Source organism: Sus scrofa, chromosome 7 (assembly GCF_000003025.6).
Source record: "Sus scrofa isolate TJ Tabasco breed Duroc chromosome 7, Sscrofa11.1, whole genome shotgun sequence".
NCBI lineage: Eukaryota > Metazoa > Chordata > Mammalia > Artiodactyla > Suidae > Sus > Sus scrofa.
Genome location: NC_010449.5, coordinates 31,324,154 through 31,351,986, shown reverse-complemented (window position 1 = coordinate 31,351,986; position 27,833 = coordinate 31,324,154). Strand labels below are relative to the sequence as shown.

At 54.1% G+C, this 27,833-nt stretch overlaps 2 protein-coding genes and 1 pseudogene across 3 annotated transcripts; 1 reads left to right on the top strand and 2 right to left on the bottom strand.

Annotated features, from left to right (window-relative positions):
• Positions 535 to 14,097, top strand: TEAD3 (TEA domain transcription factor 3). The gene is given in 13 exon segments (NM_001037966.1): positions 535 to 736; positions 2,664 to 2,728; positions 8,410 to 8,472; positions 9,531 to 9,542; positions 10,893 to 11,030; positions 11,145 to 11,194; positions 11,923 to 11,984; positions 12,875 to 13,008; positions 13,126 to 13,158; positions 13,161 to 13,298; positions 13,393 to 13,533; positions 13,641 to 13,793; positions 13,984 to 14,097. Coding segments are annotated over 13 exon segments (1,305 nt in total).
• LOC110261507 lies at positions 7,180 to 7,785 on the bottom strand (annotated as a pseudogene).
• On the bottom strand, positions 21,363 to 24,224 carry RPL10A (ribosomal protein L10a). 2 transcript variants are annotated; one of them, NM_001097477.2, is made up of 6 exons: positions 24,159 to 24,224; positions 23,724 to 23,798; positions 23,560 to 23,640; positions 23,058 to 23,206; positions 21,830 to 22,002; positions 21,363 to 21,568 (listed from the first exon to the last, which is right to left on the bottom strand). In NM_001097477.2, the coding sequence occupies exons 1-6, from the start codon at positions 24,161 to 24,163 to the stop codon at positions 21,398 to 21,400; spliced, it is 654 nt and encodes a 217-aa protein (NP_001090946.2). In that variant the 5' UTR covers positions 24,164 to 24,224; the 3' UTR covers positions 21,363 to 21,397. The 2 variants fall into 2 exon arrangements, with proteins under 2 accessions (NP_001090946.2, XP_020953511.1); XM_021097852.1 differs by having other exon boundaries at positions 21,366 to 21,568; positions 23,724 to 23,795; positions 24,159 to 24,191.

Here is a 27,833-nt window from a genome sequence, read left to right as displayed (position 1 = left end):
CAAGGAGCCCCTCTGAGAGCTATAGAAACGCTGCGCCCTGCCCCTCATGGTCCTCCTCTTTGCTCATCATGGTACCTTTGGCAGCTGCATAGCCTATGAGCCTCGGTTTTCTGCATCTGAGTAATGGGCATCACTCCTTGTCCTCCCTGCCTTAGTTTGAGGGTTGAATGAATATGAAGGTTCAAAGGCACTGTTAGCGTTGTTTTTGATCCACACCAGTCCTTTGTCTTGAGTGCTCTGGGCCAGGCATTATGGTTGGTGTTTTGTCATGGTCACATTTAATTTTAACCCTCATAACCTCAAGGGAGACCCTTTGCTTTCCAGAGGCTCAGGAAGGTTTAGTACCTCATCCAAGGTCACACAGCCCTGACTAAACATATCCTCCCGCTGCCTCCACCCCAGCCTGGAGCGCCTGCCCCTGGGCTGGGAGATTGCTGTGGTCTGGGAGGACCCTGGCCCTAATCCCTCTGCATCTGCCCCCCAGGCTCAGGCTGCCCAGTGGGCTCAGGCCCGGAGCCCAGAGCAACCAGCACAATAGCGTCCAACAGCTGGAATGCCAGCAGCAGCCCCGGGGAGGCCCGGGAGGATGGGCCCGAGGGCCTGGACAAGGGGCTGGACAACGACGCGGAGGGCGTGTGGAGCCCGGACATCGAGCAGAGCTTCCAGGAGGCCCTGGCCATCTACCCACCCTGCGGCCGCCGCAAGATCATCCTGTCGGACGAGGGCAAGATGTACGGTGCGTGCGGGGAGGCCCGGGGACCCTGGGCTGGCCGCGGGGAGGCCGCCTGGCCCGCCCCGGCCCCTCCTCCTGCTCTCTGCCCCCTCGCCGGACCGGTTTGGCGAAGTCCCGAGAGGCCGCCCTCCCTCCAGCCGTCCGCGGGCGGGCGAGTCTGGGCGTGTGAGCCTGCGTGTCTGGATCCTCCTCATAAACAGGCCAGGCCTGCCCCCTCCGCCAGAGCGCAGCCCACACGCGACACCCCCGTCTGCTCCTCCTCTCCTCGCCCCTGCCGGCCGGGAGGTTTCAGGGTGACTCAGTGGGCCCGCGAAACTGGGTCAGTCCAGTGTGTCCCGGGCTGGGCCCTGGGAGAGGGCCCCTCTCAGGAGGACGCGGGGGAGCCCCAGGGGTGGGAGTCCCCGCGTGGAGCAGGGTGTCCCACTGGCGAGTCCCCTGCAGCGTGTGGGCGGGAGGGAGGGGCTGCAGGATGGCGGGAGGCCTGCACCCACCCTGGGAAGATGGCGAGGGATACTCCCTCGCTCCTCTCACCCTCTCCCACATCTCCTGCTCTGCTGGCCCCTTGCTTTGCCACCTTGCTCACCTCCTGCCTCCAGAAGGGAGTGGCCCCCTCTGGTCCTGCCCAGAGAGGGCTCTCCCAGGGCTGCATTTTTGGGATAACTCAACCCTTCTGGGCCTGGCTTCTTGCCAGCTCCCTGCAACCCTCCCTGACGGCCTATGGCTGAGTGGGGCCGGCCCTCAGCCGGTCCCCTCCCAGCACCGTGGCGGGTGCAGGAAGGAGAACAGCTGGGCTGCCCCATGTCCCTTGCGCCATCCACTGTGCCACGGCCACCCCTAGCACCGGAGCCCCACTCCTGTCCCAGGGTGCCTTCCAGAGGGTGGGGGCCGCCTGCTACTTCCCAGATGGCTGGGGCAGCCCCACTGGAGTATTTTTAGACAGGGCGAAGGGGTGGGGTGGAGGGGGGCGGGCAGGAAGGGAGGGGCAGTGGGGCTGGTTCTGTCATGGAAGAGGAATTTGGAGAATGTGGTCATTCTGGGGAGGCTGTGGGGTTGGGGGGGCAGGGGGCCCAAATTTGGGGGTGAGAGGTGTACACCGTGAGGATGCCGACATGTGCTGCACCACCTGTCCCAAGCACCCACCTTTGTGGGCCAAGGTCCCCAGACGCTGGCCAGCCTCTGAACCTCAGAGGGTCCGTGCTGCTGAGCAGAGCCCCCCACCCCAAGGCTGACAGGCTGGGCTATCCCTCACAGGGCGGGAGAGACACTGGTAACCAGTGACATGGGGGTGACAGGCTCAAGGACACAGTGGCCCACTCACTGACACATCTTGACCCAGCCCTTCAGTGTAGGAGGCGTGTTGGAGATCATCTGGTCCTTCCTGCCCGTTTCACCAGAGAAGGGAAGGGACTTGTCCAGGGGTCAGGGACAGCTAGGACAGGAACCCAGGCCAGAGCTCTTGTAGACACAAGATGTGAGCCGAGACGCCCCCCTCCCGGGCAGGCCTCGATCACACATGCAGACTCTTACACTCAGAGGTTTGGAGCTGGTGACAGCAAAGGAGGAACTGCTGGGGGCTGGGAGCGAGGGGCCCAGCTGTCCTGCTGCCTTTAGGCCACACCTGCCCCTGTCCGTCTGGCGGAGAAACCTGTCAGGCCGCCTGACATTGTTGCACCCTCCCTCCTCCTGCCTGGCTGCCCCTCCCCCAGTGGGCAGCCCCCCCAGGTCCTGGGTGGTGGGGGGAACCCTGGGACTTCCCTTCACCCGCCCTGCTTGTGCCCCTTGGGGGCCTGGAGTGAAGAGAGTGGGGAGGGGACAGAAGAGCCGTGTGTGAAGGGGGAAGAGCCTGGTATGGTTTCTAGCTGGTGGGGGGTCTCTGGCCACCAGCTCCCCCCTTTGCCCACTCCCCATCTTTTCTCTCACCCCAATCTAGGTCGCAATGAGTTGATCGCACGCTATATTAAATTGAGGACAGGAAAGACCAGGACAAGAAAACAGGTAAGAGATGATTCATGCTGTGTCCCCCCTGCCCTCACAGGCTCTCCTCTGCCTCCTTCGGGCCCTTGCTGGCCCAGGTAACCCATGGCCCTGCCCACCTCCTCCAAGCAGCCCCCTTGCCCGGCCCGCTCCCCTCTTCTCCCAGGTGACTTCACACTCCCCCAAGCTGCCCAGTCACTCTCCCCACCACTTAGAGAAAGGGTCCCTGTCCTCCCTGACGGCGCCCCACACACCCAAGCCTTTGGTTCAGGGGCCACAGATAAGCCCCACGGGGCAGCTGTGGCAGCTGCATGGTCACTGCCCTGAGTGGCTCACTGACTGGTCAGGGAGACAGATGGACAGATGGGTGAGTGCAGGGCAGGGCAGCAAGGCTGAGATGGGGGTGTGTGCTATCAGACCAGCATCCAACCCAGACCAGGCAGGGAAAGGAAGGAGGGAGGGCTGGGAGGGCTTCCTGGAGGAGATAACACTCAAGATGCATTTTTAAAAAGGAATGGGGGGGGACTAGAATCCATGAGGATGTGGGTTCGATCCCTGGCCTCGTTCAGTGGGTTAAGGGTCCAACGTTGCCGTGAGCTGTGGTGTAGGTTGCAAACGAGGCTCGGATCCTGCCTTGCTGTGGCTGTGGCATAGGTTGGCAGCTGTAGCTCTGATTTGATCCCTAGCCTGGGAATCTCCATATGCCCCTGGTGTGGCCTTAAAAATACAAAAAAGGGAAAAAAAAAAAAAGAAGAAAAGAAGGAATAGGGGGAGGCACAGCAGGTTGAGACACTGTAGCTTGGAACACTGCTGTGGCTCAGGTTCAATCCCTGTCCCAGGAACCTCTGCATGCCATGGGCTCAGAAAAACAAAAGGAAGAAGAGAATTTCCCATTGTGGCTCAGTGGGTTAAGAACCTGACATGGTGTCCATGAGGATGAATGTTCGATCCCTGACCTCGGTCAGTGGGTTAAGGATCAGGCATACATGGCTGCAAACTCGTGGATGCAACTTGGATCTGGAGTGGCTGTGGCTGTGGCATAGGCCGGAGGCTGTGGCTCTGATTTGACTCCTAGCCTGGGAACCTCCATATGCCACAGGTGCTGCCCTTAAAAAAAAAAAAAAAAAAGAAGGAGAAGGAGGAGGAGTAGGATTGGAGTTCCCTGGTGACCTTGTGGTTAAGGATCTTGCATTGTCACTGATGTGGCTCCAGTTTGATCCCTGGCCCAGGAAACAGATGTAGCCAGGCAGGAAAAAGGAGAGGATTTACTTTATTAATTTCTTTAATCCTCATAGCAGGAGTTCCTGTCATGGCTTAGTGGTAACAGACCCGATTAGGATCCATGAGGAAGCGGGTTCGATCCCCGGCCTTGCTCAGTGGGTTAAGGATCCGTCATTGCTGTGGATGTGGTGTAGACCGGCAGCTGTAGCTTGGATTCGGCCCTTAGCCTGGGAACTTCTATCCGCCGCTGGTACAGGCCTAAAAAGACCAAAAAAAAACCACTTCCTCATAGCAACCTTACAAAATAGGCACAGTAATTATCTCCATTTTACAGATGAGGAAACCGAGGCACAGGGAAGTTAAAAACTTCCTAAGGTCACTCTGCTGGGTGGGGGATGCAGGATTCAGCCCACTGGGCAGGAACGAGCCTTCAGTTAGCCATGTGGAGTGTGGAGGGAGGGTGGGGAAAGCTGAGGCCGCTGAAAGATTTGGCCGGAGGCCTGAGGGACAGGTTTCCCCGGGGGCGGCTGGGGGCCAGGGAAGGGAATAGACCAGGGAGTGGCTGTCAAGGAATGTTGGCCCTGCAGCACCCCAGGCAAAGGATTAGAGTGAGCTAGGCCGAGGCAGGGACAGATCAGTGGTGGTGGCCTGGGCAGGGCAGTGGTGAGGGTAGCTGTGGTGAGGACGGGAGAGACTGGTGCTTTGAGAGATGATTGGGTGGCTTCCAGTCCAGGGGGAGAAGCTGAAGGGAGCCCGGGGGTTGCCTAGGAGAGAGACGGGCTGGACACCGGTACCTGGAGGATGCAGAGGGCCGCTCTGGCCCTCAGCACCCTAAACCTCCCTGTCTGAGTGAGATTTGGGCCCTGCAACCTCCCCCTGCCCCCCGAAGCCCCCACTGTGCTTATGACAAGCCTGACCCATCCCACTCCACTGTCTCAAAGGGCAGTTCTGGGTCCACCCACCCTGGTGTGGGAGCAGAAACACTCCCTCATTGATCAGCTTACTTTTTTTGCTTTTTAGGGCCGAACCCTCGGCATATGGAAGTTCCCAGGTTAGGGGTCAAATCAGAGCTGTAGTCACCAGCCTATGCCCCAGCCACAGCAGCACTTGATCTGACCTGTGTCTTCAACCTATACCATGGCTCTCGGCAACGCCGGATCCTTAACCCACTGAGTGAGGCCAGGGATTGAACCCGCAACCTCATGGTTCCTAGTTGGATTCGTTTCCCCTGCACCACCTCAGGAACTCCTGTTCAGGCCTTTCTTAACCACTCTCCCTGCGCCCTCTCATGTTCTATAGCGTGTATCCATTTAGCAAATGATTGACATACCACTGTGTTCTAGGCACAGGGGATTCAGCAGGGAACCAGACAGGCTGGGGCCGCAGAAGGAATACTGACTCGTTAGCCCTGTTCCTTGGCTGTTCAGTTAGATAATATGTACAGCAGAGCAAGCACTGTGCAAGAATTTGCCTTCACTCTTGCTATTATTACTACTGTCATTGTAAACGGAAGACCCCCCTAGGCACAGGGGAAGGATGCTCTCTCCATGCGTCCTGCTTCACCCAGAAGATGTGTTCACAGGATCCTGTTTGTCAGAGGGGGAGGGGACCAAGGAATCTTTAAGTGAGGCCCAGAGAGGGAAGCAGAGCCTCATAATTCTGGGTCAGCATCATACCTGCTCCTGGTCAGCTATCCCCAGAATGCTGGTAGTACGATGATATTTTACAAACCAGCTGTCAGCAAACTCAGGTTTTTAAAAACCTTTGGCCTTGGAGTCCTGTTATGGTTCAGCGGGTTCGACTAGTATCCACGAGGATGGGGGTTCAATCCCCAGCCTCACTCAGTGGGTTAAGGATCTGGCGTTGCCATGAGCTGTGGTGTAGGTTGCAGATGCGGCTTGGATCTGGCGTGGCTGTGTCCATGGTGTAGGCCTGAAGCTGCAGCTCCAATTTGACACCTAGCCTGGGAGCTTCCGTATGCCATGTGTGCGGCCCTAAACAAACAAACAAACAAAACCCTCTGGCCCTTTGTCATTTTGCAAGGACATTACTCCTCTAACTTAGATTTTTGTCAGTGGCATGTGGAAGTTACTGGGCCAAGGATCGAACCCACACCATAGCAGCGGCCTGATCTTTAACCTGTTGTGCCACAAGAGAACTCCATTTAACTTTATTCTTTATTAGAACTCTGACGTCTGGAGTTCCCTGGTGGCCTAGTGGTTAATGATTCAGCATTGTCACTGCTGTGGCTCAGTAGGTGCTGTGGTTCATCCCTGGCCCAGGAAAGCCTGCTTGCCGTGGGCATGGCCAGAGGGAACTGTGATGTCTAATATCTCCTTAAAGGGGGACCCTGCTCTGGTTGTGAGGATGAGGCATGTCTTTACATGTCATGCAAAAAGCAGCCAGCTGACTTGCAATGTTTTTTTGGCAGTTTGAATTTTACCCCCTTTTTTTCCCCATTTTTAAAAGTTTTATTGAAGTGTAGTTGATTTACAATGTTGTGATAATTTCTGCTGTACAACAACTTTTGGTTTTAAAAAAATGCAGTTTGGGGTTTTTTAAACGGCCACATGCAGCAATGCATAGCAAATACAATGCCTCCATATTGAAAACACAGCTAAATATTACATTAGGATTAAGTCCCATGTGACTTTCAGCTGTCACAGATTTGACTGTTTGGAAAAAGTCCTCTGGGTTAAGGGGCTATTAGCAGTGGCCAAGTGGGCTCTGGAGTCAGGCCACCTGGGTTTAGCTCTATGACCTTGGATAAGTTGCTTAACCTCTCTGTACATCATCTGTAATTTTTTCTTTTTTCTTTTTTTGGTTGCACCCACGGCATGTGGGAATTCCAGGGCCAGGAACTGAATCTGAGCCACAGCTGTGACAAGGCCGGATTCTTAACTCACTAAGCGAGGCCAGGGATTGCATCCTAAGGGAAACTATGTTGGGTTCTTAACCCGATGAGCCACATGGAAACTCTGTTTTTTGTTTTTTGTTTTTGGGTTTTTTTTTTTTATCTTTTTAGGGCTGCATCCTTGACATATGGAGGTTCCCAGGCTAGGGGTCCAATCAGAGCTGTAGCCACCGGCCTACACCACAGCCACGGCCACTTGGGATCCGAGCCACGTCTGTGACCTACACCACAGCTCATGGCAATGCCGGATCCTTAACCCACTGAGTGAGGCCAGGGATCAAACCTGCATCCTCATGGATGCTAGTTGGGTTCGTTAACCGCTGAGCCACTTAGGGAACTCCCTGGGTTTTTTTTTTTTTAAACAAATTTTTTAAAGAAAATTTAACCATTAATTTTTAAAAATTTATTGGGTATTACTTTTCAATTAGAATATGAAAGGACACAACTTAGAATAGATTTACAAGGAGATCCTGCTGAATAGCATTGAGAACTTTGTCTAGAGACTCATGTTGCAACAGAAGAAAGGGTGGGGGAAAAAATATAATTGTAATGTATACATGTAAGGATAACCTGACCCCCTTGCTGTACAGTGGGAAAATAAAAAAAAAAAAAAAAAAGAATATGAAAGGATTCAAGGGTGCTGGACAAAGGTCACAGTCAGGAACGCAGAGTGCAGCCTCCACACAGGGCCTCTTCAGTGGCACTGGCATGGCTCCTCATATTTGAACTCCTTATAGGAACAGTAGTTGAAAAGCACATAAGCTGCCAGCACCACAGAAAGCCCGGCGACACGCCCTTTCTTTACGTCAGTAGTAATGTCTTGAAATGCTCCAACAATGCCTTTAGGGGTGAGAGGGGTGAGATGCCACATCAGTATCCAGCTTGGCAACTCCCCCGTTTTGACATCCAGGAGCTTATCCTTCGGTGCTACAACCAATGCCATCTTGGATTCCCGGGTCTCTCTTCCTCCAGTGTAGGTGGACCCCTGCACCAGGGCACATAGCTTGGCCAGCAGAGCTTGGGCTAAATTTTAGCCCTCACTGAGCCAGGTACTCTTATGCGGTGAACATCTTGTGCAACCGTACATTGTGGTCCACTGTAGGCTCTTGATCAAGACAAGGCCAAGGAGTTCCTGTTGTGGCTCACCGGGTTAAGAACCGGACATATTATCCTTGAGAATTCGGATTCAATCCCTGACCTCACTCAGTGGGTTAAGGATCTGGCGTTGCCACAAGCTGCAGTTCAAGGATGCTGTGTTGCTGTGTAGCTCCGGTGTGGCCGTGGCTGTGGCGTAGGCCGGCAGCTGCCGCTCCAATTCAAGCCCCAGTCCGGGAATTTCCATATTCCTCAGCTATGGCCCTAAAAAACAAAACAAAAAAAGGCCTTGGCCAAGAAGAGAGCAGAGTTGCAGTGCTAAGGGGTGTCTGCCCACAGGGGCCCCACAGTACCCCCACTCTCATTCGGTCCCAGCGATGAGGGCTAGGATGCTCCTTGCCCGTGGCCACTCCAGGCTGTGCCTCCTCACTGTCTGTGTTTTCCTCTCTGGCCGGGCGCGGGGCGGCCCCAGGTGTCCAGCCACATACAGGTTCTAGCTCGGAAGAAGGTGCGCGAGTACCAGGTTGGCATCAAGGTACGTAGGGCGCCTGACGGGGCCACCAGCCCTTCCTCGGCTCCTCACTCCCGGCGCCTCCACTGCTGGCTGCACGGCGCAGGCTCTGCCTTGGCTGGCTCTCCAGCCCTCTGTGCCTCTTCTCTGGCTGAAGCTCTGTTCTTGCCTCTTCTGCTCTTTCTGCTCCTTTTCTTTCTTTCTCTCTCTCTCTCTACAGGTCTCTAGCCACTTACAGGTTCTAGCCAGGCGGAAATCTCGGGAGATTCAATCCAAGCTGAAGGTATGGGGTCCCCTGCCACTTGGCCTGGCCCTGCCCAGGCCTGAGGCTGCTCTCTGACCCCAGCCTGGGGCAGGAAAGGGGCTGAGGAGCTATGGCTATGGGGGGTGGCGGTTGTAGGTTGGGGGTTTGTCTCAGAAATACAAGCAGCAGAAACAGCCCAGAGGTTCTTCAGGCTACTCAGGGTCACAGCCCCTGGAGACTAAGCAGGAGCCCAAGGGGACAGCCAGCCTGCCAGTGAGGGAGAGGAAGCCCACCTGGGGGCCACTAAGGCCCACCTCTCCTCCGTTTTCTTTTTCTCCTTCCTCCTAATTGCTGCTTGCTCATTGCATGGGGTCTTCAGGTGGACAGGGAGGGAGGAGCTGCTGGTGGCGGGGGCGGGTACTGGCCGGAGGGGCTGTTATGGCAAGTCGCAATCCTGGCTGCTCTGCGGCTGAGGATCTCAGAGCCTGGGGTACCTGGCCCCACACCAGGTTGGGGTCCCTGTAGGCTGCATTTTCGTCTCCCAGCCACAGCTGCCCAGCAGACTGGGCTCCCACCCCGGCCCCCACGCCTGTAGCACAGCTCCGGCGGACATGGACAGACCCAAGGGCCCCGCCCCTCCACCCTCATCCTACCCTTTCTGAACACTGCCAGCTGGCACACCCTCCCTCTGGGTGCCAGTGGGTCTGGGGGAGGGTCCGAAGCTGCCTCTGAACTTACCTGGGCTCCCCAGGAACTGAGGGAAGTGGAAAGGTCATGCCCCCCACCCTCATGGCCCTCCTTTGTGTCTCTTCTAATCCATCCTCTTTCTCTTCCACAGGCCATGAACTTGGTAAGTAGCACTGCCCCTCCTGAGGGGGGCAGGGGGTGGGGGGCAGTGGAGGGGCACCTAATACAGGATTTTCAAATTATAAACTGTGAAATCAATGTAATAGGCTTGCAAACAGCTTCTTCTTTTTTAAATGGCCACACCTGCTGCATATGGCAGTTTCAGGCTCAGGAGCAAATTGGAGCTGTGGCTGAGACCTTACACCACAGCCATAGCAACTTGAGATCCAAGCTGCATCCGTGACTCACACCATAACTTGCTGCAATGCCAGATCCTTTTTTTTTTTTTTTTTTTTGTCTTTTGTCTTTTTAGGGCTGCACCTGTGGCATATGGAGGGTCCCAGGCTAGGGATCTAATCGGAGCTGGCCTACACCACAGCCACAGCAACTCAGGATCCAAGCTGCATCTTTGCCCTACACCGCATCTCCTGGCAACGCCGGATAGCTGACCCACTGCGTAAGGCCAGGGGATTGAACCTGAAACCTCATGGCTCCTAGTAGGATTTGTTTTCTGTTGTGCCACAATGGGAATCCATAATGCCAGATCCTTAACCCACTTTCAGGGGCCAGGGATTGAACCCCATCCTTATGGATACTAGTCGTGTTCTTAACCCACTGAGCCACAATGGGAATTCCCCAAACAGCGTTTTTTAAGAAATGGCTTATAGTGGTTCTCAGCCTTTAGCATGCGTCAGAGTCATCTGGAGAGCTTATGAAGCCAGATTTCCTGGCCTTGTCCTCAGAATTTCAGATTCAGTAGGTCTAGGCTGGGGCCTGAGAATTTGATTTCCAACAAGCTTCCAGGTGCTGTTGGTCCAGACCATGCTTTGAAAACCACCGATGAAATAGAAAATATGAGAATGTGTGACACACAAAATAAGGGGGAATATTTTGGTATATACTGGGTTATGGAATAAAATTTTATTTTACTTTTTATTTATTTATTTTGTCTTTTTGCCTTTTCTTGAGCCGCTCCCGCGGCATGTGGAAGTTCCCAGGCTAGGGGTCTAATCGGAGCTGTAGCCACCGGCCTATGTCAGAGCCACACCAACGTGGGATCTGAGCCGCGTCTGCGACCTACACCACAGCTCACGGCAGCCGGATCCTTAACCCACTGAGCAAGGGCAGGGACCGAACCTGCAACCTCATGGTTCCTTGTCGGATTCCTTAACCACTGCGCCACGACGGGAACTCCTGGAATAAAATTTTAAAATACGATTTCTTACTATGGATTGTGGTCAGAGGAGTGATGTCCCCCTAGGAGCAGGGCCTGGGAGGACGCCCCCCAGGCCAGGCTTCGTCCTGTCTCTGGCCCGGCCTGGCCTGGGCCTCATATGGCTCCTCCCCTCCCCAGGACCAGGTCTCCAAGGACAAAGCCCTCCAGAGCATGGCGTCCATGTCCTCGGCCCAGATTGTCTCCGCCAGCGTCCTACAGAACAAGTTCAGCCCACCCTCCCCTCTGCCCCAGGCCGTCTTCTCCACTTCCTCACGGGTACGGGGGTCCTGGGAAGTGGGGCTGTGGTGAGGGAGTGCCTTCAGCGCCGGCCAGGCTGGGGGTGGGAGTCCTGCATACTGAAGGGCCCTGAGCTTTGTCGCATCTCTGCAGTTCTGGAGCAGCCCCCCTCTCCTGGGACAGCAGCCTGGACCCTCTCAGGAGTGAGTATGGTGGCATGTCCTTCCCACACCCCCTTCTTCCCCTCTCCGGGGCAGCCATGCCGGACTTTCCCTCCCACTTGGGTTTCAGCAACAGCTAAGCAAGGTCCTAGTTCAAAACTAGAGGGTTGGAGTTAAGAGAGCTAAGGTGCCAGGAGTGCCCTGGTGGTCTAGGGGTTAGGAATTGGTGCTCTCACCCCTGCACCCTGGGTTCAATTCCTGGTCTAGGAACTGAGATCCCACATCAGGCCACTTTATGCCACAGCCAGAAAGAGAGAGGGGGAGAGAGAGAGGGAGGGAGAGGTGGGGGAGAGAGGGAGCTAATGCATCTGTCTGTTCATTCATGCGTTTGTTCATTCATGAACCACTTGTCATCTTTCCTTCAGTTAATTTTCACTCAGTTAATCTCTGAGTCAGTCTCTCAGTCAACAAGTCAGGGAAAGTACGCTTGGCTCCTTCAACTCTAAGATGACTTTATTCCTAAGACTCTTGCCCTCAGTTTAATAAACTGCTCAGTTTAATAAACTGTGGGGTTTGAAACGCTGCATTAAATGTGCACATCAGTTGTAAGATGCAGCAGGACTTCGTAAAAGTTAAAATGTGAAGAAAACAAAAATCTTGAGCCTCTGCAGAAAGACCTGATGGCTCCCTGTTGGGGTCCCAGATGAGACACATGTGACTGGGCTGTGGGCAAGTGGGTGACTCTGACTAGCCTGTGCTCCTGTCTGCAGCATCAAGCCCTTTGCACAGCCAGCCTACCCTGTCCAGCCACCCCTGCCGCCAACACTCAGCAGTAAGTTCCCCACACGAGGCAGCCATCACCCCCTCCCTACCTTGGCACCTGCACCTCTGCTCAGAAGACCTGGGGCCCAACTGTGTGTGTGTGTGTGTGTGCTGGGAAGAAGTGTGTGGTACCCTTAGGGAAGTGGGACAAGCCAGGAATAATCCCTCCTTACCTTTTACTATGTTAGTTCTAGAACTCTGCTACAAGTACACACCACCAAAGGTGTTACATTGATATATGTGCGTGTGCATGTGTTTATAATATATCACAAATATAATATATACATAAAGTGCATTCTAAGGAAATGCACCAAAATCTTCAGTTTTACTTTCTCTAGGTGTTGGGATTCTGGGTAATTTTTTTTAATTTTTGTCTTTTTGTCTTTCTTAGGGCCGCACTGGTGGCATATGGAGGTTCCCAGGCTATGGGTCCAATCGGAGATGTAGCCCCCAGTCTATGCCACAGTCACAGCAATGTGGGATCTGGGCCGAGTCTGCGACCTACACCACAGCTCATGGCAACGCCGGATCCTTAACCCACTGAGCGAGGCCAGGGATCGAACCCGCGTCCTCATGGATGCTAGTCGGGTTTGTTAACCACTGAGCCACGACAGGAACTCCGAGATTCTGGGTAATTTTTATTTTTCCTTTTTTGTCTGTATTTTCTGTTTGGACACACTAATAGTGACATAAGGAAAAATCCACTGATGTCCACTCCCAGGGCCACCACACACAGGGGTGCAGGTTGTGCACTGCACAGACACCTGGCAGGAGGGTCAAAATCCAGCCCGCATTCCTGTCCTCAAGGGGCGCCGTTTTTCCAACTCGCCCAGAAGCTCTGCAGGCCCGGGGAGGGGGCGCAGCTCTGTGTGTAAGCGCGCACCCGCCTCGTCCTCCCAGGTTACGAGCCCCTGGCCCCGCTCCCCTCAGCTGCTGCCTCCGCGCCCGTGTGGCAGGACCGCACCATCGCCTCCTCCAGGCTGCGGCTCCTCGAGTATTCCGCCTTCATGGAGGTGCAGCGAGACCCCGACACGGTAACGTGCGGATTGGGGGCGGGGGGTGCCGTGCGCGCGGCGGAAGTCCCCCTGCAGTGCCCGGACCCGCCCCTCGCGCGCGCGCTCGCCTGACCCTGTCCTGGGCCCTCCCCACAGTACAGCAAACACCTGTTTGTGCACATCGGCCAGACAACCCCGCCTTCTCGGACCCGCCCCTGGAGGCGGTGGATGTGCGTCAGATCTACGACAAATTCCCCGAGAAGAAGGGTGGCCTGAAGGAGCTCTACGAGAAGGGGCCCCCTAATGCCTTCTTCCTCGTCAAGTTCTGGGTGAGCTGACTCCCCCCACCCCCAAGTGTGCAGCCCGGCCCGCCCCACGGACCCCTCCCCGCGGCCGGCCCCTCATGCCCCGCTCCTCCTCCAGGCGGACCTCAACAGCACCATCCAGGAGGGCCCTGGAGCCTTCTACGGGGTCAGCTCCCAGTACAGCTCGGCCGAGAGCATGACCATCAGCGTCTCCACCAAGGTGTGCTCCTTCGGCAAGCAGGTGGTGGAGAAGGTGGAGGTGAGTGGGGGCCCTCGAGCGGCTGGGGGGAGCCCGGAGTGCCTGGGGGGGGTCGGGGGGCCGGGAGCGGCCCGGCCGAGTGACGCCCTCCCCTCGGCTCCCCGCAGACCGAGTACGCCAGGCTGGAGAACGGGCGCTTCGTGTACCGCATCCACCGCTCGCCCATGTGCGAGTACATGATCAACTTCATCCACAAGCTGAAGCACCTGCCCGAGAAGTACATGATGAACAGCGTCCTGGAGAACTTCACCATCCTGCAGGTGTGGGGACAGCGGGCCTATGGGGGTCACGGGGGTTGCGGGAGGTCCCCAGGCAGGGGGCCCTCCAAGTGGGGGTGGCCAGACCCATTCCTCGGATGAGGAGACTGAGCCCCAGAAAGGAAAAGGGTCCGTTCAGCCCCCACGCCCTGCGGCCCCTGGCCTGACCTCACAGCCTCTACCCGACCCGCAGGTGGTCACCAGCCGGGACTCCCAGGAGACCCTGCTAGTCATTGCTTTCGTCTTCGAAGTCTCCACCAGCGAGCATGGAGCCCAGCACCACGTCTACAAGCTCGTCAAAGACTAGGGCGCCCTCTGCGCCCCCCACAAATCCGGGACGAGCATCTTTTCCACACGCCTGCCTGGCCCCCCACCCAGGGGTCCAGGATCGAGGACTCGTCGGCCTGCCAGGCCTCAGGCCCAGGACCCAGGAGGCCTCCCCACCCACCCTGCACACACTCCCTGCCACTGTTCTGCGCTTTCACTGAGGGAGAAGAGGAGGGCCCAGCCGTGGGGCAGCCTGGCCAAGACGTCGTCACTGGCTCTGCCCAGCCTCCAAAGAACAGGGGGACACCTTTGGGCTCAGGCCATGGGCCCCTCAGGGGGCTCTGAGGGCAGAATGGAGATGAGGGAGCCGCCGTGCAGAGGCCCCTCAAGGAGAGGGTCAAGCTGAGGTCAGGTTGAGAAGAGAGAGGGGCCCACACTCTCTGCGCCCGCCGTGTGCCAGGCCCGGTGCAGGCCCCACGTGCCGATTGCCACCCTCAGACCCCGCGGGGCCAGCGTGGGGCTCCGTCCGAGTCTCAGCGGAGGGGCCTGGGGGGCAGGGGGGCAGAGTTGGAGTCCCCGCCTGGGCCCACCTGTCTCCGGAGCCCAGGTTCACACTACCCTCCAGGAGAGGGGGTGGGAGGGAGGGTCTGCACTGAGGGGCTGGGGGCCTGAACAGACCACCACCTCCCAGAGCCCCTGCAGCTGGCAGTCCAGCCAGGGGCTTCAGGAGTCCCGTGTGGGGACCTCTAAGCGGCCGACCCCATCCCCAGTCCCCAGCCACAGGCAGCCTCCTGCCGGGGTCGGGCTCCCAGGGATAGGCCCAGGCTCAGAAACAGGCTGGAGGGTCAGATGGGAAGATAGAGCCCCAGCCCCTGGGCAGAGCAGCGGCACGGGGACAAGGGGTGGCAGAAGCTTTGGCATTTTCTCTTGCTAAGACTTGTGTCTGGCGGACACCGGCCCCTTCTGTTTCCCCACCTCAGTCTCTGGCCTGGAGCCCAGCCCCCCGCCCGGTTCTGGGACTAAAGATTCATCTTTGCCCTGCTGCCCCCCCACCAGGCCCCTCCAGCCTTGTCCTCCAGCCGCCCCAGGGTATTTATGAATTTCCCATGAAGTACTGTGTCCCTTCCCTTCCTCGCCCTTCCGCCCTTGAGCTTCCTGAAGGTCCTCACGGTTTGCATATCGCTCAGGCCACCTCCAGACCCAAACTAGGTTTTATAATGTATATTATATATTTTTTGTGTATTTTTTAAATCCAGCTGTGATGGGTTATATCATAAATGTGGCGCAAGGTTGGGGCAGGGGCTCTTGAGGCCCAGCTCCTGCTCAAAAAAAAAAAAAAAGAAAAAAAATTAAAGTTATTTGTTTGTGGGTTAGTTCTGTGAGCAGTTGTGTAACAGACCTCTGGGTTGGGACAGCTTTGGGGCCCCCCTCCTGGATCAGGGCCTGGTGTGTCACACACACACACACACCCCTGTCCCCTGAGCACTACCCACACTCAAAACAGATATGATTCAAGGGTCCTGTGAAAACTTTGCCAACTCCAACCTTTCTCCCACCCCTCCTGTCAGGTGGCAGCGCTGGCCTGAGTGCCTTAATGCTGCGTTGTCTCTTTAAGGGACATGACTTGCCCCAGGTGACTTCAGTACGGAAGTGAGTCCCCTGTTAAGTCTCCATAGCCCACAGTGGCTGTTACTGGTCCTCACTGCCTTCTCCTCACTCTACATATGAAGAAAGAGCCTCAAAGAGGTAAGTGCTGGAGTTCCTGCTGTGGCACAGTGGGTTAAGAAGCAGACTGCAGCGGCTCGGTCTCTGTGGAGGCACTGGCTTGATCCCCAACTGGGTGCAGGGCATTAAGGATCAGGCATTGCTGCAACCATGGCTCAGATTCCATCCTGGAAACTCGCGTGAGCCGAGGGTGCGGCCATTAAAAATAAATAGTTCCCCTTGTGGCTCGGTGGTAACAAACCCGGCTGGTATCCATGAGGACATGGGTTTGATCCCTGGCCTCGTTCAGGATCTGGTGTTGCCATGAGTTGTGGTGTAGGTTGCAGATGTGACTTGGATCTGGCGTTGCTGTGACTGGTGTAGGCTGACAGCTATAGCTCTGATTCGACTCCTAGCCTGGGAACCTCCATATGCCACTAGTGTGGTCTTAAAAAAAAATTGTGGAGTTTCCGTCATGGCTCAGTGGTTAACAAACCCGACTAGTATCCATGAGGATGTGGGTTTGATTCCTGGCCTTGTTCAGGGGGTTAAGGATCCAGCCGGCGTTGCCGTGAGCTGTGGTGTGGGTCGCAGATGCAGTTTGGATCCCGCGTGGCTGTGGCTGTGATGTAGGCCGGCAGCTACAGCTCCAATTCGACCCCTCGCCTGGGAACCTCCATATGCTGTGGGGGCAGCCCTAAAACAAACAAAACAACTGTGAGTGCTGTCCTAAGTGGGTGGCTACTAGCGGGGAAAGCTAGACTCCAACCTGCTTCTGTCTGCCTGGGCAAACCTCTCCCCTCTGAGCCAGCCTGTGCTCACAGAGGGATCGCAGAGTTGGGGGTGGGTTGTGAGAGTGGTATCTTCTGTGAACTTTTGTTGTTTACCAGAAATTCAAATTTAACTGGGCATCCTGTATTTTCATTTGCTAAATTTGACAACCCTATTCTAGAATCTAGAGACTTCTAGATCATTCTGGCCCACCCCAATCTACAATTTTGCAGATGGGGAACCAGCCTGAGGTTAAATGCTCTTCTCACTCAGCTGTCAGTGGCGAACACCAGGCTTTGGACCTGATTTTCCTGATTTCAAGTGCAGGCACCTGTCATTCTATTAAGTAATCAGGTGCCCTTTGGTCTCGGTCCGCAGTATTGGAGGGACCCCAGACTGTCATTTGCAGGATGGGGAAGGCAACTGGAGCCCCAGCCAGAGGAGAAAGAATCCTGGTTTATGAAGGACCCATCACGTGCTAGGCCTAGGGCTGGATGTAAAATCCAATCTCTGCAAATAGGTGATTCCGCCTACCCGGCACTTGAATCATCATCACGTGGGTTGTTGCCTTCATCATCCTGGAGTCAACAGCCCTCAGGTAATTTCTCTTAGGATAACGAGGTCTTTCACCCAGAAAACAAGTGAAACATGGCTGTCCTTGTTGTTCGCCTCCCCCTCCACCCCGACACACAGCAGATACAGAGGCGGGCGATAACTATACAGTTTGAGGTCCCAAAGTAGGGAAGGAACTAGGATAAACAGAGGGGTCTTGTGAGCGCAAAGCCTAGAGCTTTCTCCTGGAAGTTGCCCTCCCTGCTCAGGATTCGGTAGCTCTCTTTCCTCCGCCTGTCTGTTTCTCCCCTCTGATGTCCCCAGGGAAGAGTGCCGTCATTCTGCCAGTTCTGAGGCCTGAGCACTGTCCTGGGGTTTTCATGGGGCCACTTTATTTCCTTGGGGTTCCCCAGGTATCTGAGCCCTCCATTCTAACTCAGGTGCACACTAAGCTTTAGGCTACTCATCCTAGAGGCTGGGGTTTGATTAAAATAGCTCAATCCTGGAGTTCTCTTGTGGTGCAGAGGGTTAAGGATCCCGTCTTGTCACCGCTGTGGTGAGGGTTCTATCCTGGGCCCTAGAACTTCCATTTGACACAGGCAAGGCCAAAAACAAAACAAAACAAAATCGAAAATAAAATAGCTCAACCCTCATATAATCCAATCAGTCTGCTATCACCATGTTCTCTTTTTCCCGGTTCTGCCTCCTTCCACTCCTCCCTCTTCTAGTGCTGTGGCCTCTAGAGGGCAGGCCAGCAGGAGGCGCCGAGCCTGTGTTGGTTTAATAGAGTTGGTTTTTTGGTTTTTAAGGACTCTTACCCCAGTATGCAAGGCTTAATAGATTTATAAAGTGGCATGGGTTTGATTTCAATTCAGGCAATGCAAACCAAAAATCCAGAAATCCCAAGTATTTCTGAAACATACCCATAGCATTTTTGAAACTTTTTTTTCAATGACCACACCCATTGCGTATGGAAGTTCCCAGACCAGGGATTGACTGTGATCTTCAGCTGCCACCTATGCCACAGCTGTGGCAACGCAGCATCCTTTAACCCACTGTGCCAGGTAGGGGATGGAACCCATGTTGCTGCTGCAGTCAGGTCCTTATCCCACAGCACCACAGAGGGAACTCCCTCAGAATTTTTTTTTTGGGGGGGAGGCCACACCGCTGCATATGGAGGTTCCAGGCTAGGGGTTGAATGCCAGATCCAAGCTGTGTCTGTGACCTGTACCACAGCTTTTTTTTTTTTTTTTTTTTTTTTTTGCTTTTTAGAGCCACACCCGCAGCATGTGGAGGCTCCCAGGCTAGGGGTCTAATCCGAGCTGTAGCCGCTGGCCTACGCCACAGCTACAGCAACACAGGATCCAAGCCGGGTCTGCGACCTACACCATAGCTCACAGCCATGCCGGATCCTTAACCCACTGAGCAAGGCCAGGGATTGGATCCTTAACCCACTGAGCAAGGCCAGGGATTGAACCTGCAACCTCATGCTTCCTAATCAGATTCATTAACCACAGAGCCACGATGGGAACTCCTCCCTCGGATATTTTTAAGAATTTCAATCCTTGGCTCTTTTCAAACAGGTGACTGATTCTTTAGGCAACTTGTCCTCCCCATTCAGCACCACTGATCGCATGGCTCCATTCAATCCATCCAATCTGTCTGAAAGTACCTGTGTACCAGACCTGGCACACCCATGTATGTGCTGATACCTATAACCCTCGTATTGAGTGCCTAGCACTGTGCAAAGCACATCATGCTTTTAGGTAGTACTTCTGAGTTTTCTGAAGTTATAGACTGGCTCACCAGGCTCTCATGGGTCCTAAACAGCGAAGCTAGGGTTCAAACTCAGGGAATGGGGGTCCTCAGCCCACAGGCGATCACATGGCTGGTCTTCCTACACAGTATGTACCTGGTCACGAGAAACCTACTCTGTGAAAACTTTGCTCCACTACGTTGTTCAGGAAATAGCACCAGTGCGGTGCAAACAACTGCCTCTGGCTCTTGGAACCCCTTGCTTCTATCTCATGGGCTTGTGTTCCTTGCAGCTCTCAGGATTGGCTGCAGAGGTGCTGCTAGGACCCACCTCAGCATGCACCAGAGACCTGTTTGGTCTTTGCCTGATGGATCTCACGTCTTTTCTCTGGCAGTACTCAGCTTTCTTAAGAATGTCAAAAATGTTCAGACTTGTGAACTGTCTTTTTTGGTATTATATCCCTCTAGTCATCAAATCAGTTTTCTTAAGTGGTGCCTGTGGCATGTGGAATTTCCCGGGCCAAGTATCGAACCCACACCTCAGCAGTGACAATGCTAGATCCTTAACCCACTGGGTCACGGGGAACCCCAGCCTTTTTTCTTTATAAAGATCTCAGATCACTTAATTCCTGGTTGAACATGGTTGATATTTCCCATTCTTCGTGGGAATACAATTTTCTTTCAATAAAATTGGGTCCTAACTAGTTTTTGTGTCTCAATTTTTCTTTACTTTTTAGGGCCACACCCTTGGCACAGGAGGTTCTTGGGCTAGGGGTCAAATTGGAGCCACAGCCACACCTGATCCTTAACCCACTGAACAAGGACCAGGATCAAACCTGCATCTTCACGGACACTAGTTGGGTTGTTAACCAGAGCCACAATGGGAACACCACGTGTCTAATTTTATAGTCAGCTTGTCCCCTCCTTACCAGTTGAGAACATAGTTCAACAAGCCCAGGTTACTTTTGTCTTTTAGGGCTGCACCCATGGCACACGGAGGCTCCCAGGATAGGGATTCATTTGCAACATACCACACCTCAGGGCAAAGCCAGATCCTTTAACACAAGAGTAAGGCCAGAATGGAACCCAAATCCTCAGATATTAGTTGGTTTCTGCAGTTACTAACCTGAAGGCTAAAATAAAGTTCCTGGGCCGGGATCAAACCTATACTACAGCTACTGCAGTGATACCAGATCCTTAACCCTTTCTACCAGAAGAGAATTCCAAGATGACATTCTTTTGGTGAATACCTTGTACTCTTGACCATTCAAGTACAGATAAAGCTCCTTTTGGGAAGGTTCAGCAACTTCACGCTAGGGATTAGCCTTTCAGCTCTGATTATTTTGTCTTTTTACCTTAACTAGGGCCACTCCCATGGCATATGAACGTTCCAAGCCATGTCTGTGACCTAAACCACAGCTCACAGCAACACCAGATCTTTAACCCAATGAACAAGGCCAGGGATTGAACCTGCAACCTCATGGTTCCTAGTTGGATTTGTTAACCACTGAACCATGACAGTAACTCCTGGTTCTTATTTTTACCAAAGTTAACTGAAGCAGATTTAAGTCGAAGGTTAAAATCACAGGTATTTCCCACCATACCAACACTGCACTGGAGCTGCAACCTAAGTTCTCAGGCCATAGAAGGAGGAGCCTGGAAGTTTCTATAGCTGGGGTTCCACCCATTTGCTCTACTCCCTAGAATGCATCTACAGGGCCCAGAGATCACAGTATCATCAGACCTTCACATCATAACTCATAAATCACTACTCCTAACTTCCAAAAGGGTAGTCAATTTGGGGTCAAGGAAGTTCCCACTGTGGGTCAGTGCTAACAAGCCTGACTAGTATCCAAGAAGATGTGGGTTCAATCAATGGGTTAAGGATCCAGGGTTGGCACAAGCTGTGGTGTAGGTTGCAGACAGAGCTCAGGTCCTGCGTTGCTGTGGCCTAGGCCAGCACCTGTAGCTCTAGGGATAGATTCTACCCCTATCCAGGCGACTTCCATGTGCCACCGGTGCAGCTCTAAAAAGAAAAAAAGGGGGGGTGGGGGTGTCAGGCAAGCAAATACTAAACCAACCTCTCAGGGTAGTGGACCACTCCAATCAGAAGATTTTAGGAAGCCAACTCCAAGGCCAGTAAAACACAACAGCATTTCTAACACTCCTTGGGCTCTTTACAGACCAAGACACAAAATAAATTACAGGGATCAAAAAAAACAAACCCCTCCAAACAAAGACTCCAAGAAAGGCTGGCATACAGGGAAGCAGATTAACCATGCTGCCAAGGGCCAGAGTCAAGGTCCTCAAAGTTTCCATCTCCCTTTCTACTAGAAGAAACTGGCAGCAAGAGTACAAGCTGGTGTCCCGGCCCTGGTCTGCTCCTCTCCAAGTTACTGGAAAAGCTTCATCCTGATTAACCATCCTCTAAGTGTCCAAAAGATCCCTGCCTTGTATGCAGTAACCACCCCATCACTGGGTCAGCTCACAAAGCACACCCCTCTCTGCAGCCACAGGAGACACTGATAATACTAGCATATAGTTTATTGAGTTGATCCTTAGTATAGGCGCTGGGGCTTGCCCATGGTGCTCTTAATGTACAAAGCCCGGACGTTCTGCCAATTTTTCTTGAGCAATGACACCAGGAAGTTGACAGCTAAGTGGATGTTGTACACAAGCTCATCATCTGTCATCTTCACGTGGCCAACAGCCACTGCCAGACACAGCACCTGTGAGGAGGTCAAATCAGGTTGGTGACTTGACTGAGTCTAGTATGGACAGCAAGCCCACCTACAAGCCAGATGTCCTGCCCCCCGCCCCCCAACTCCAGTGAAAACCAGAGCATCTGAAAAGCTGCAATCCTGTTAAGTGACTCACAAGCCCCAAGTATCCACAGAAGCTCAAACCAGGGCTCCCACTTAGACAAGAGGGTAAACTTCAAGGCCTTGCCAACATCACCACTGCTTATGCAACCAACCAGACCCCCTCACCTTCTTCATCTGGAACTTGATCGTGGACTTCACTTCATCAACTTTGGCCACCATGTTCTCATTGTGGGTCAGCAAGGAAGGGAATTTGCCAGCCTTATTCAGGCCAGGGCCCAGGATTCGTGGAATCTGCTTGATTAGAGATTCTGAAGCCAAAAAGGCATCATACTTCTTGGCTGGTAAAGACAAGAATCCATGGGATGCTTATTAGGACCTGGCCCCTGAAGACCCACCTCCAACAGGGCTGTGAACCAACCACAGAAGCAGCCTCTATCCAGTACTCTACCTCTTCTATTAAGTGTATCTCTACCTTCAGGACTTTTTACTGGCTCCAATCACATGAAACCCAATAGCAGAAGCCCAGGGTGACACAATCCAGGGTGCAATGGTAAATGGTCACTCCAGTTAAGACTGCCTGGCTTCAAATCCTGCCTTCCTAACTTTCTAGCTACAAACAAGAAGGGAGTGTCTCAATCTGTAAAACGCTCAAATCACAGAACAAAGATTAACCTGTCACCTTGCTTAAGAACCACTCCCTGGCCTGCTTCCCTTAAAAATAAAAATTAAGCAGAGCTTCCTTGCCTGCCCGCTTGCATCTTACAAGTGTCCTATCTTAATAAATCCATTTCTTGCGTTAAAAAAAAAAAATTAAAAAAGGGGGGGGGAGTTCCCGTTGTGGTGCAGTGGTTAATGAATCCGACTAGGAACCATGAGGTTTCGGGTTCGGTCCCTGCCCTCGCTCAGTGGGTCAAGGATCCAGCATTGCTGTGAGCTGTGGTGTAGGCTGCAGAGGCAGCTCGGATCCCGCATTGCTGTGGCTGTGGTGTAGGCCGGCGGCTACAGCTCTGATTAGACCCCTAGCCTGGGAACCTCTATGTGCTGTGGGAAGCAGCCCTACTAAAGGCAAAAAGACAAAAAAAAAAAAAAAAAATTCAGGGCTGTGGCAGGGGGTCAAGAAGCAAAATGCAGCGGCTCAAATTAAATCCCCGGCCCAGAAACTTCCATATACCATCGGTGTGACCATCAAAATGAACAGTAAACTGCCAAAAACAAGATAAGAAAAAATCACATTAGCCAACCACAGCACATCCTTTCTGTCACTGTATCTTTATGACTTTACTCCAGCACTTTGAAATCTAAGTGGCAGAAAGACCACTCATAACAAACCGCTCCCACGAGAACTGCCCCCACCCCAACACTTATACAAAAAATCACACGAGGAACCGCTCACCCAGCTTCTTGACCAGTTTCTTATTCTTGTTGAGTTTCTTCAGTGCCTCGATGTCCATGTGCGGGATATCCACAGCCTTGGCCTCATCACAATGCTGCTGGTCTCCCAGGACACACACGGAGAACTTGGGGCGGGGAGTAGACTTAAGCCTGCGTTAGGGGGACAGAACAGGTCATGCGCAGCCCGGGGTCCCACGTGCAGGTGAAGGGGTCTGGGACCGCCACAGCACTGAGCCTTACCCAGAGCGTCCACATTCACCAGCAGCTAGTCTGGCTTCTCAAACTAGCCGGCGGGTTCGGCCAAAGCCTCCCCACGCCTCCCCTCTTCTTTTAAGACCCAGGGTGGGGGTCCGTCCAGCCACGCCTGCCCGGAGCAGGGGGTCTGAACTACCCACGCACTTCAGGGCCGCACGTGCCCCGCCGCCTCGGGCTCAACAGGAGCCTGAAGGGAGGAGCCGGGCACGGGGACACTGAGGGCTGGGTGGGGTCAGAACGGTGCCAACCTGACGGTGCCCGAGAAGCGTTTGTCCTTCTGTGGGTCATAGTTCTTCAGGCTGATCTGAAGCTCCACCGTCTCCAAAAACCTTAGAGAGCGAACAAAGTTAGCCGGGGGCCGCGGCTCCCCGGCCCAGCCCAGCCCGCCCTGCCCGCGGAGGCCCGCGCTTACTTCCGGCGCTTGCGCTGGTTCCCGTGCAGGACCTCCCGCACCGCCTCGTACAGGGTGTCGCGAGAGACTTTGCTGCTGCAAGAGATAAACAAGACGAGCGCTCAGGACCCGAGAGCCATGACCACTGCCTCCGGGGGTCAGAAGCCTCATGTTTAGAGACGCGAGGAAGGTCCACGACCGACTCCTGGGGACTCCGGCCACCAAAGGGGGGCGATGTGGACCCAAGAAGCAGATGCAAACCTCGCCGAAGTGGCACCCGACTTAGGCGACCAAGCTTGGCGCGCTAAGTCGAACGCCAGGCCTGAAGGCCGAAACCTGACAACAAACGCCCTTCAGCGAAGCAAGGAGCAAGGACCTCCGATTTCGCTGTGTCTCCCTTCCCACAGGGTCACCCGGCAGAGCGGATGAGTGCGGATAGCATGGAGTAACTCTCACCTCATGGTGCCTGGCGCAGCGATAACCGGAAAAGAAAGTGACTAGCTCGCGCATGCGCTCAAATAGGACCTTGTTCTCGCGAGAGATGCTTTGTTCCCGCGGCTTCCCACCGGAGCCCTCCCTCAATCTCCCGGAGCGCCGCTGTCTGCGGCCGCACGAGGGCGCCGCTGCTGCGTGTTGCAAGGCTAGGTCTGCGAGAGGACAATCATGAGCCGCGGTGGTCCAGGGCGCACCTGAGAATGCTCCCTTTCACAGCAGCTGCTGCCAGGCCCTTAGGAAAGAGGCTAGGTCCGGGGCTGGAAGTACAGCAGTCACACTGCCGGGCACCGCACCCTGATGGCCGCTAAGAAGATGCAGCTCCTCCTGCATGTTTATCACACAAACGTGCGCCTGGTTCCACCTGCCCTCCGCATCTGCTTCTCTTCTCAAAAACAGGCTTTACTCCTGACCTCTCTCCTTCATCATCTTGCTCTAACGGGGCTCACGGTTCTGAGGAAGTTGTGAGAAAGAGTTCTGTTCCTGGACCCTCTGAGCCTGCCATGGAAAGAGCGGGAAAGGTTTTGTAATGAAATTTTTTACCTGATAGTTGATTCAATGATATCTATAGGTTAAGCGTTTACTATGAACAGCTAAGTGCTGTGGGAAAATATAGCTTAGCTTAGTACAGACATGCCCACAGTACTGTACACCCTTTCTGCCTCTTCTCTGTCCAACAGGCCCCCCATCCTCTCCGTTCACAGTAACCTCAAGAGCCCTTCAGATGCCTCCTCACATGCCATCTGCCCCGAAGACTTCCCAACTCCAGGCTGAGTGACTCGCACCCTCAAGCCCCCCTTTCCCAGGGCGGGATGCACAGCCCCACCTACTCAACCAACAGCTCTGACAGGGCTGGGATGGGTGGTACCACACATGATCCGGCCCACAGAAGGTGAATGAACTTCAAACTCAACCGCCTTCCCTTCATAGAGCATTTCACCAGGGAAAAAAGGTGCCCCCTGTCACTGGGCGTGGGGGCTCGGGGGGGGGTGTATGTTGATTGTCAACAAATGTCCAGAGATGATAGGAAAGCAGGCACTGCTTCGAATAACACATAATTGAACTTCCTGCTTTTTATTAAATACCACTGATAAATTACTTTTCAAGTCAGAAACAAGAACACAGAGGATCATAACATACACTTGGGCACAAGAGATTTGTGCTGAGCACATAGGTCCCCCAGGGCTCCTGGAGCATCATCCATCCACTTTGGGTCTGCTTTGACCCTACTGAGACCTAAGGCCTTTGCCCCCCCCCCTTCTTTTTTGGCCATGCCTGCAGCATGCAGAAGTTCCTGAGTCAGGGACTGAACCTGCGCCACAGTTACAGCCTGTGCTACAGCTGCAGCAGCACTGGATCCTTAACCCCATGCGCCACAAGGGAACTTCCCTATTGAGGCCTGTCTTAAAAGTTTCTGTCCCACAGCCTGAGGTAGAAGTGATGGGGAGGGAGCCCAGGGTCGGCAGCCCTTGGTAATACAGCTCAGCCAGCCCCAGCCCCATCCTGTTGGCTGGGAGACCCAGGCAGCCGCTCTGCAGCCGGGAACAGGGAGGCAGCTGATCCCTGGGCTGGCCAGGCAAGGGGTCAGGATGAGGTGCTGAGGGCAGAAGTGTCCTTCAGGAGCCCCAGGAGGGTGGTCTCTGGTGGACCGTCAGGGAGCCAGATGCCTCAGGGCGGCCAGCAGGGACTTCCTCAGGAAAGTGGTGTTGAGCTCTAGGGCTGTGGCCAGGCCTAGCCTCTGGGGCTCAGTGATCTGGAGAGAAGGAAGAATCGCATCAGGACTCCAGCAGCCGATCCCTTCCCTCCCCTCTGCCCCTGGGCTCTTTTTCTAGAAGAGAGGAATCCAGGACGCGGGGCAGCAGGAGATGACCCCTGAGCAATCTAACCTCCTTATCCCACCATGGTTAAGCAAGGTCTTTGGATTCAGGGAGACCTGGGCTCAGATTCTAACTGCACAGCGTGCTGTGTCAGCCACACTAACAACTGACAATTATTAGGTGCCTACCATGTGGCAGCACTTTATATGCACGACTTCATATAATCTTCACACACACCCCATTTTACAGATGAGGAAACTGAGGTTCGGAGACACTCCCCTGCCACATTTCTTCTGGGCCATTCTTTTGCTTCCCTGACCTGTTGCTACAACCTCCTGACCTGTCTCTGCCCTGTATCTTCACTCTCCAATTCCCCCTCCTTCAAAGGCCAGAGGTTCCTTATAGAAAGCAAATCTGATCAAGTCACTCCAGCTGAAGGCCCTGGGATAACTTCTGATGCCTCCCACTGAAGGAGGTCCTTCTTCCAGGATCTACACAGGGTCTCCAGAGGATCCAGAAGCCTGCTGAAATTGTGCATAACATGTGCATACTTTCATTTTTCTGGGAGATATATATATATGTATAGCTTTCACCAAATCATCAAATAGACCTGTGACTCCTGAGAAAAGGGGAAAGAGCCAAGTGAATACCTGACTTTCAAGATAAAGTCCAAGCCCCTCACCATAACCTACAGGGCCCTCCAGTAGATGCTACTGCTACTGGCAATGTGACCTAGAGCAAGTTGGGTTTTTTTTTTTTTTTTTTTTGGTCTTTTTAGGGCTGTACTCATGGCATATGGAAGTTCCCAGGCTAGAGGTTAATCAGAGCCACAGCAACACCAGATCCGAGCCAAGTCTGCGACCTACACCATAGCTCATGGCAACGCTGGGTCCTTAACCCACTGAGCGAGGCCAGGGATCGAACCCACATCCTCATAGATACTAGTCAGGTTCATTACCACTGAGCCACAGTGGGAACTCTTGATCTGGGGCAAGTTACTTTAACCTGCATCTCAATTTCCTCATCTATAAAACGGAGCTAATAGTAGTATCTTCTCATAGGGCTAACACGTGGCCTAAACTAGTGAGTTAAAGGGCCCAGAACAACACCTGGAACAGAGCAGGGGCTGTGCCAGTATCAGCTCTCTAACCTCGTCCCCGACACCATCCACTCTAGGGTGTTTAGGCCGCAGCTACAATGAACTACTGCAGATCCCCTCGGATGTTCAGTGCTCACACGCTTTCTTCTGCCTGGAGTGCCCGCTCCTCCATCTCAGCCCGACCACCACTCACCCACTCAGTCAGGAAGCCTGTCCCTGCTCCCAACCACAAACAAGGTTCAGTTGGAGCCTCTTGCTCTGTCCTCAAATGCCCTGTGCCTTTCACCTGCCTCCTACAAGATGCTACAATCATCTGTTTATCAGCTCTCTTCCCTCTCACTAGCCCGGTGCTGGGGAGGGTCAGGTCAAGCACAGGAACTAGGTTAGGGTCACTGCGGATTCCCAAATGCCCGACAGCATCTGGCCCACAGAAGTGTTGGCCGGATGAACGAACTCCCGAGCAGTCTCACTCCCCAGTCCTGGGCTTGAACGTGCGGTGTCCCTGGCTAACACTCAGGGTTTTCTCTCTGGCAATCATCTGTACACCCTCGAGGCAGGCTCAGGGCAGCAGGACCCTCCCCTGCAGCCCTATTGGGACTCACGTGGGCCTGGTACTTGGTCAACACCGTCAGTGTGAGCTTGGCATAGGCGATGGACGTGGTGGCCGCTGGCCCCTCTTTACAGAGCTTCTCCATCAACACTCTAAACTTCTCAGAGGGTATC

Excerpts from the sequence above, each read along its gene's own strand:
- RPL10A (NM_001097477.2), bottom strand. Across the intron at positions 23,641-23,723 it reads AACCAGCGCAAGCGCCGGAA|GTTTTTGGAGACGGTGGAGC; the intron begins GTAAGCGCGGGC and ends TCGCTCTCTAAG. Across the intron at positions 21,569-21,829 it reads TCAAGTTCCAGATGAAGAAG|GTGCTGTGTCTGGCAGTGGC; the intron begins GTGAGGGGGTCT and ends ACCTCCTCACAG.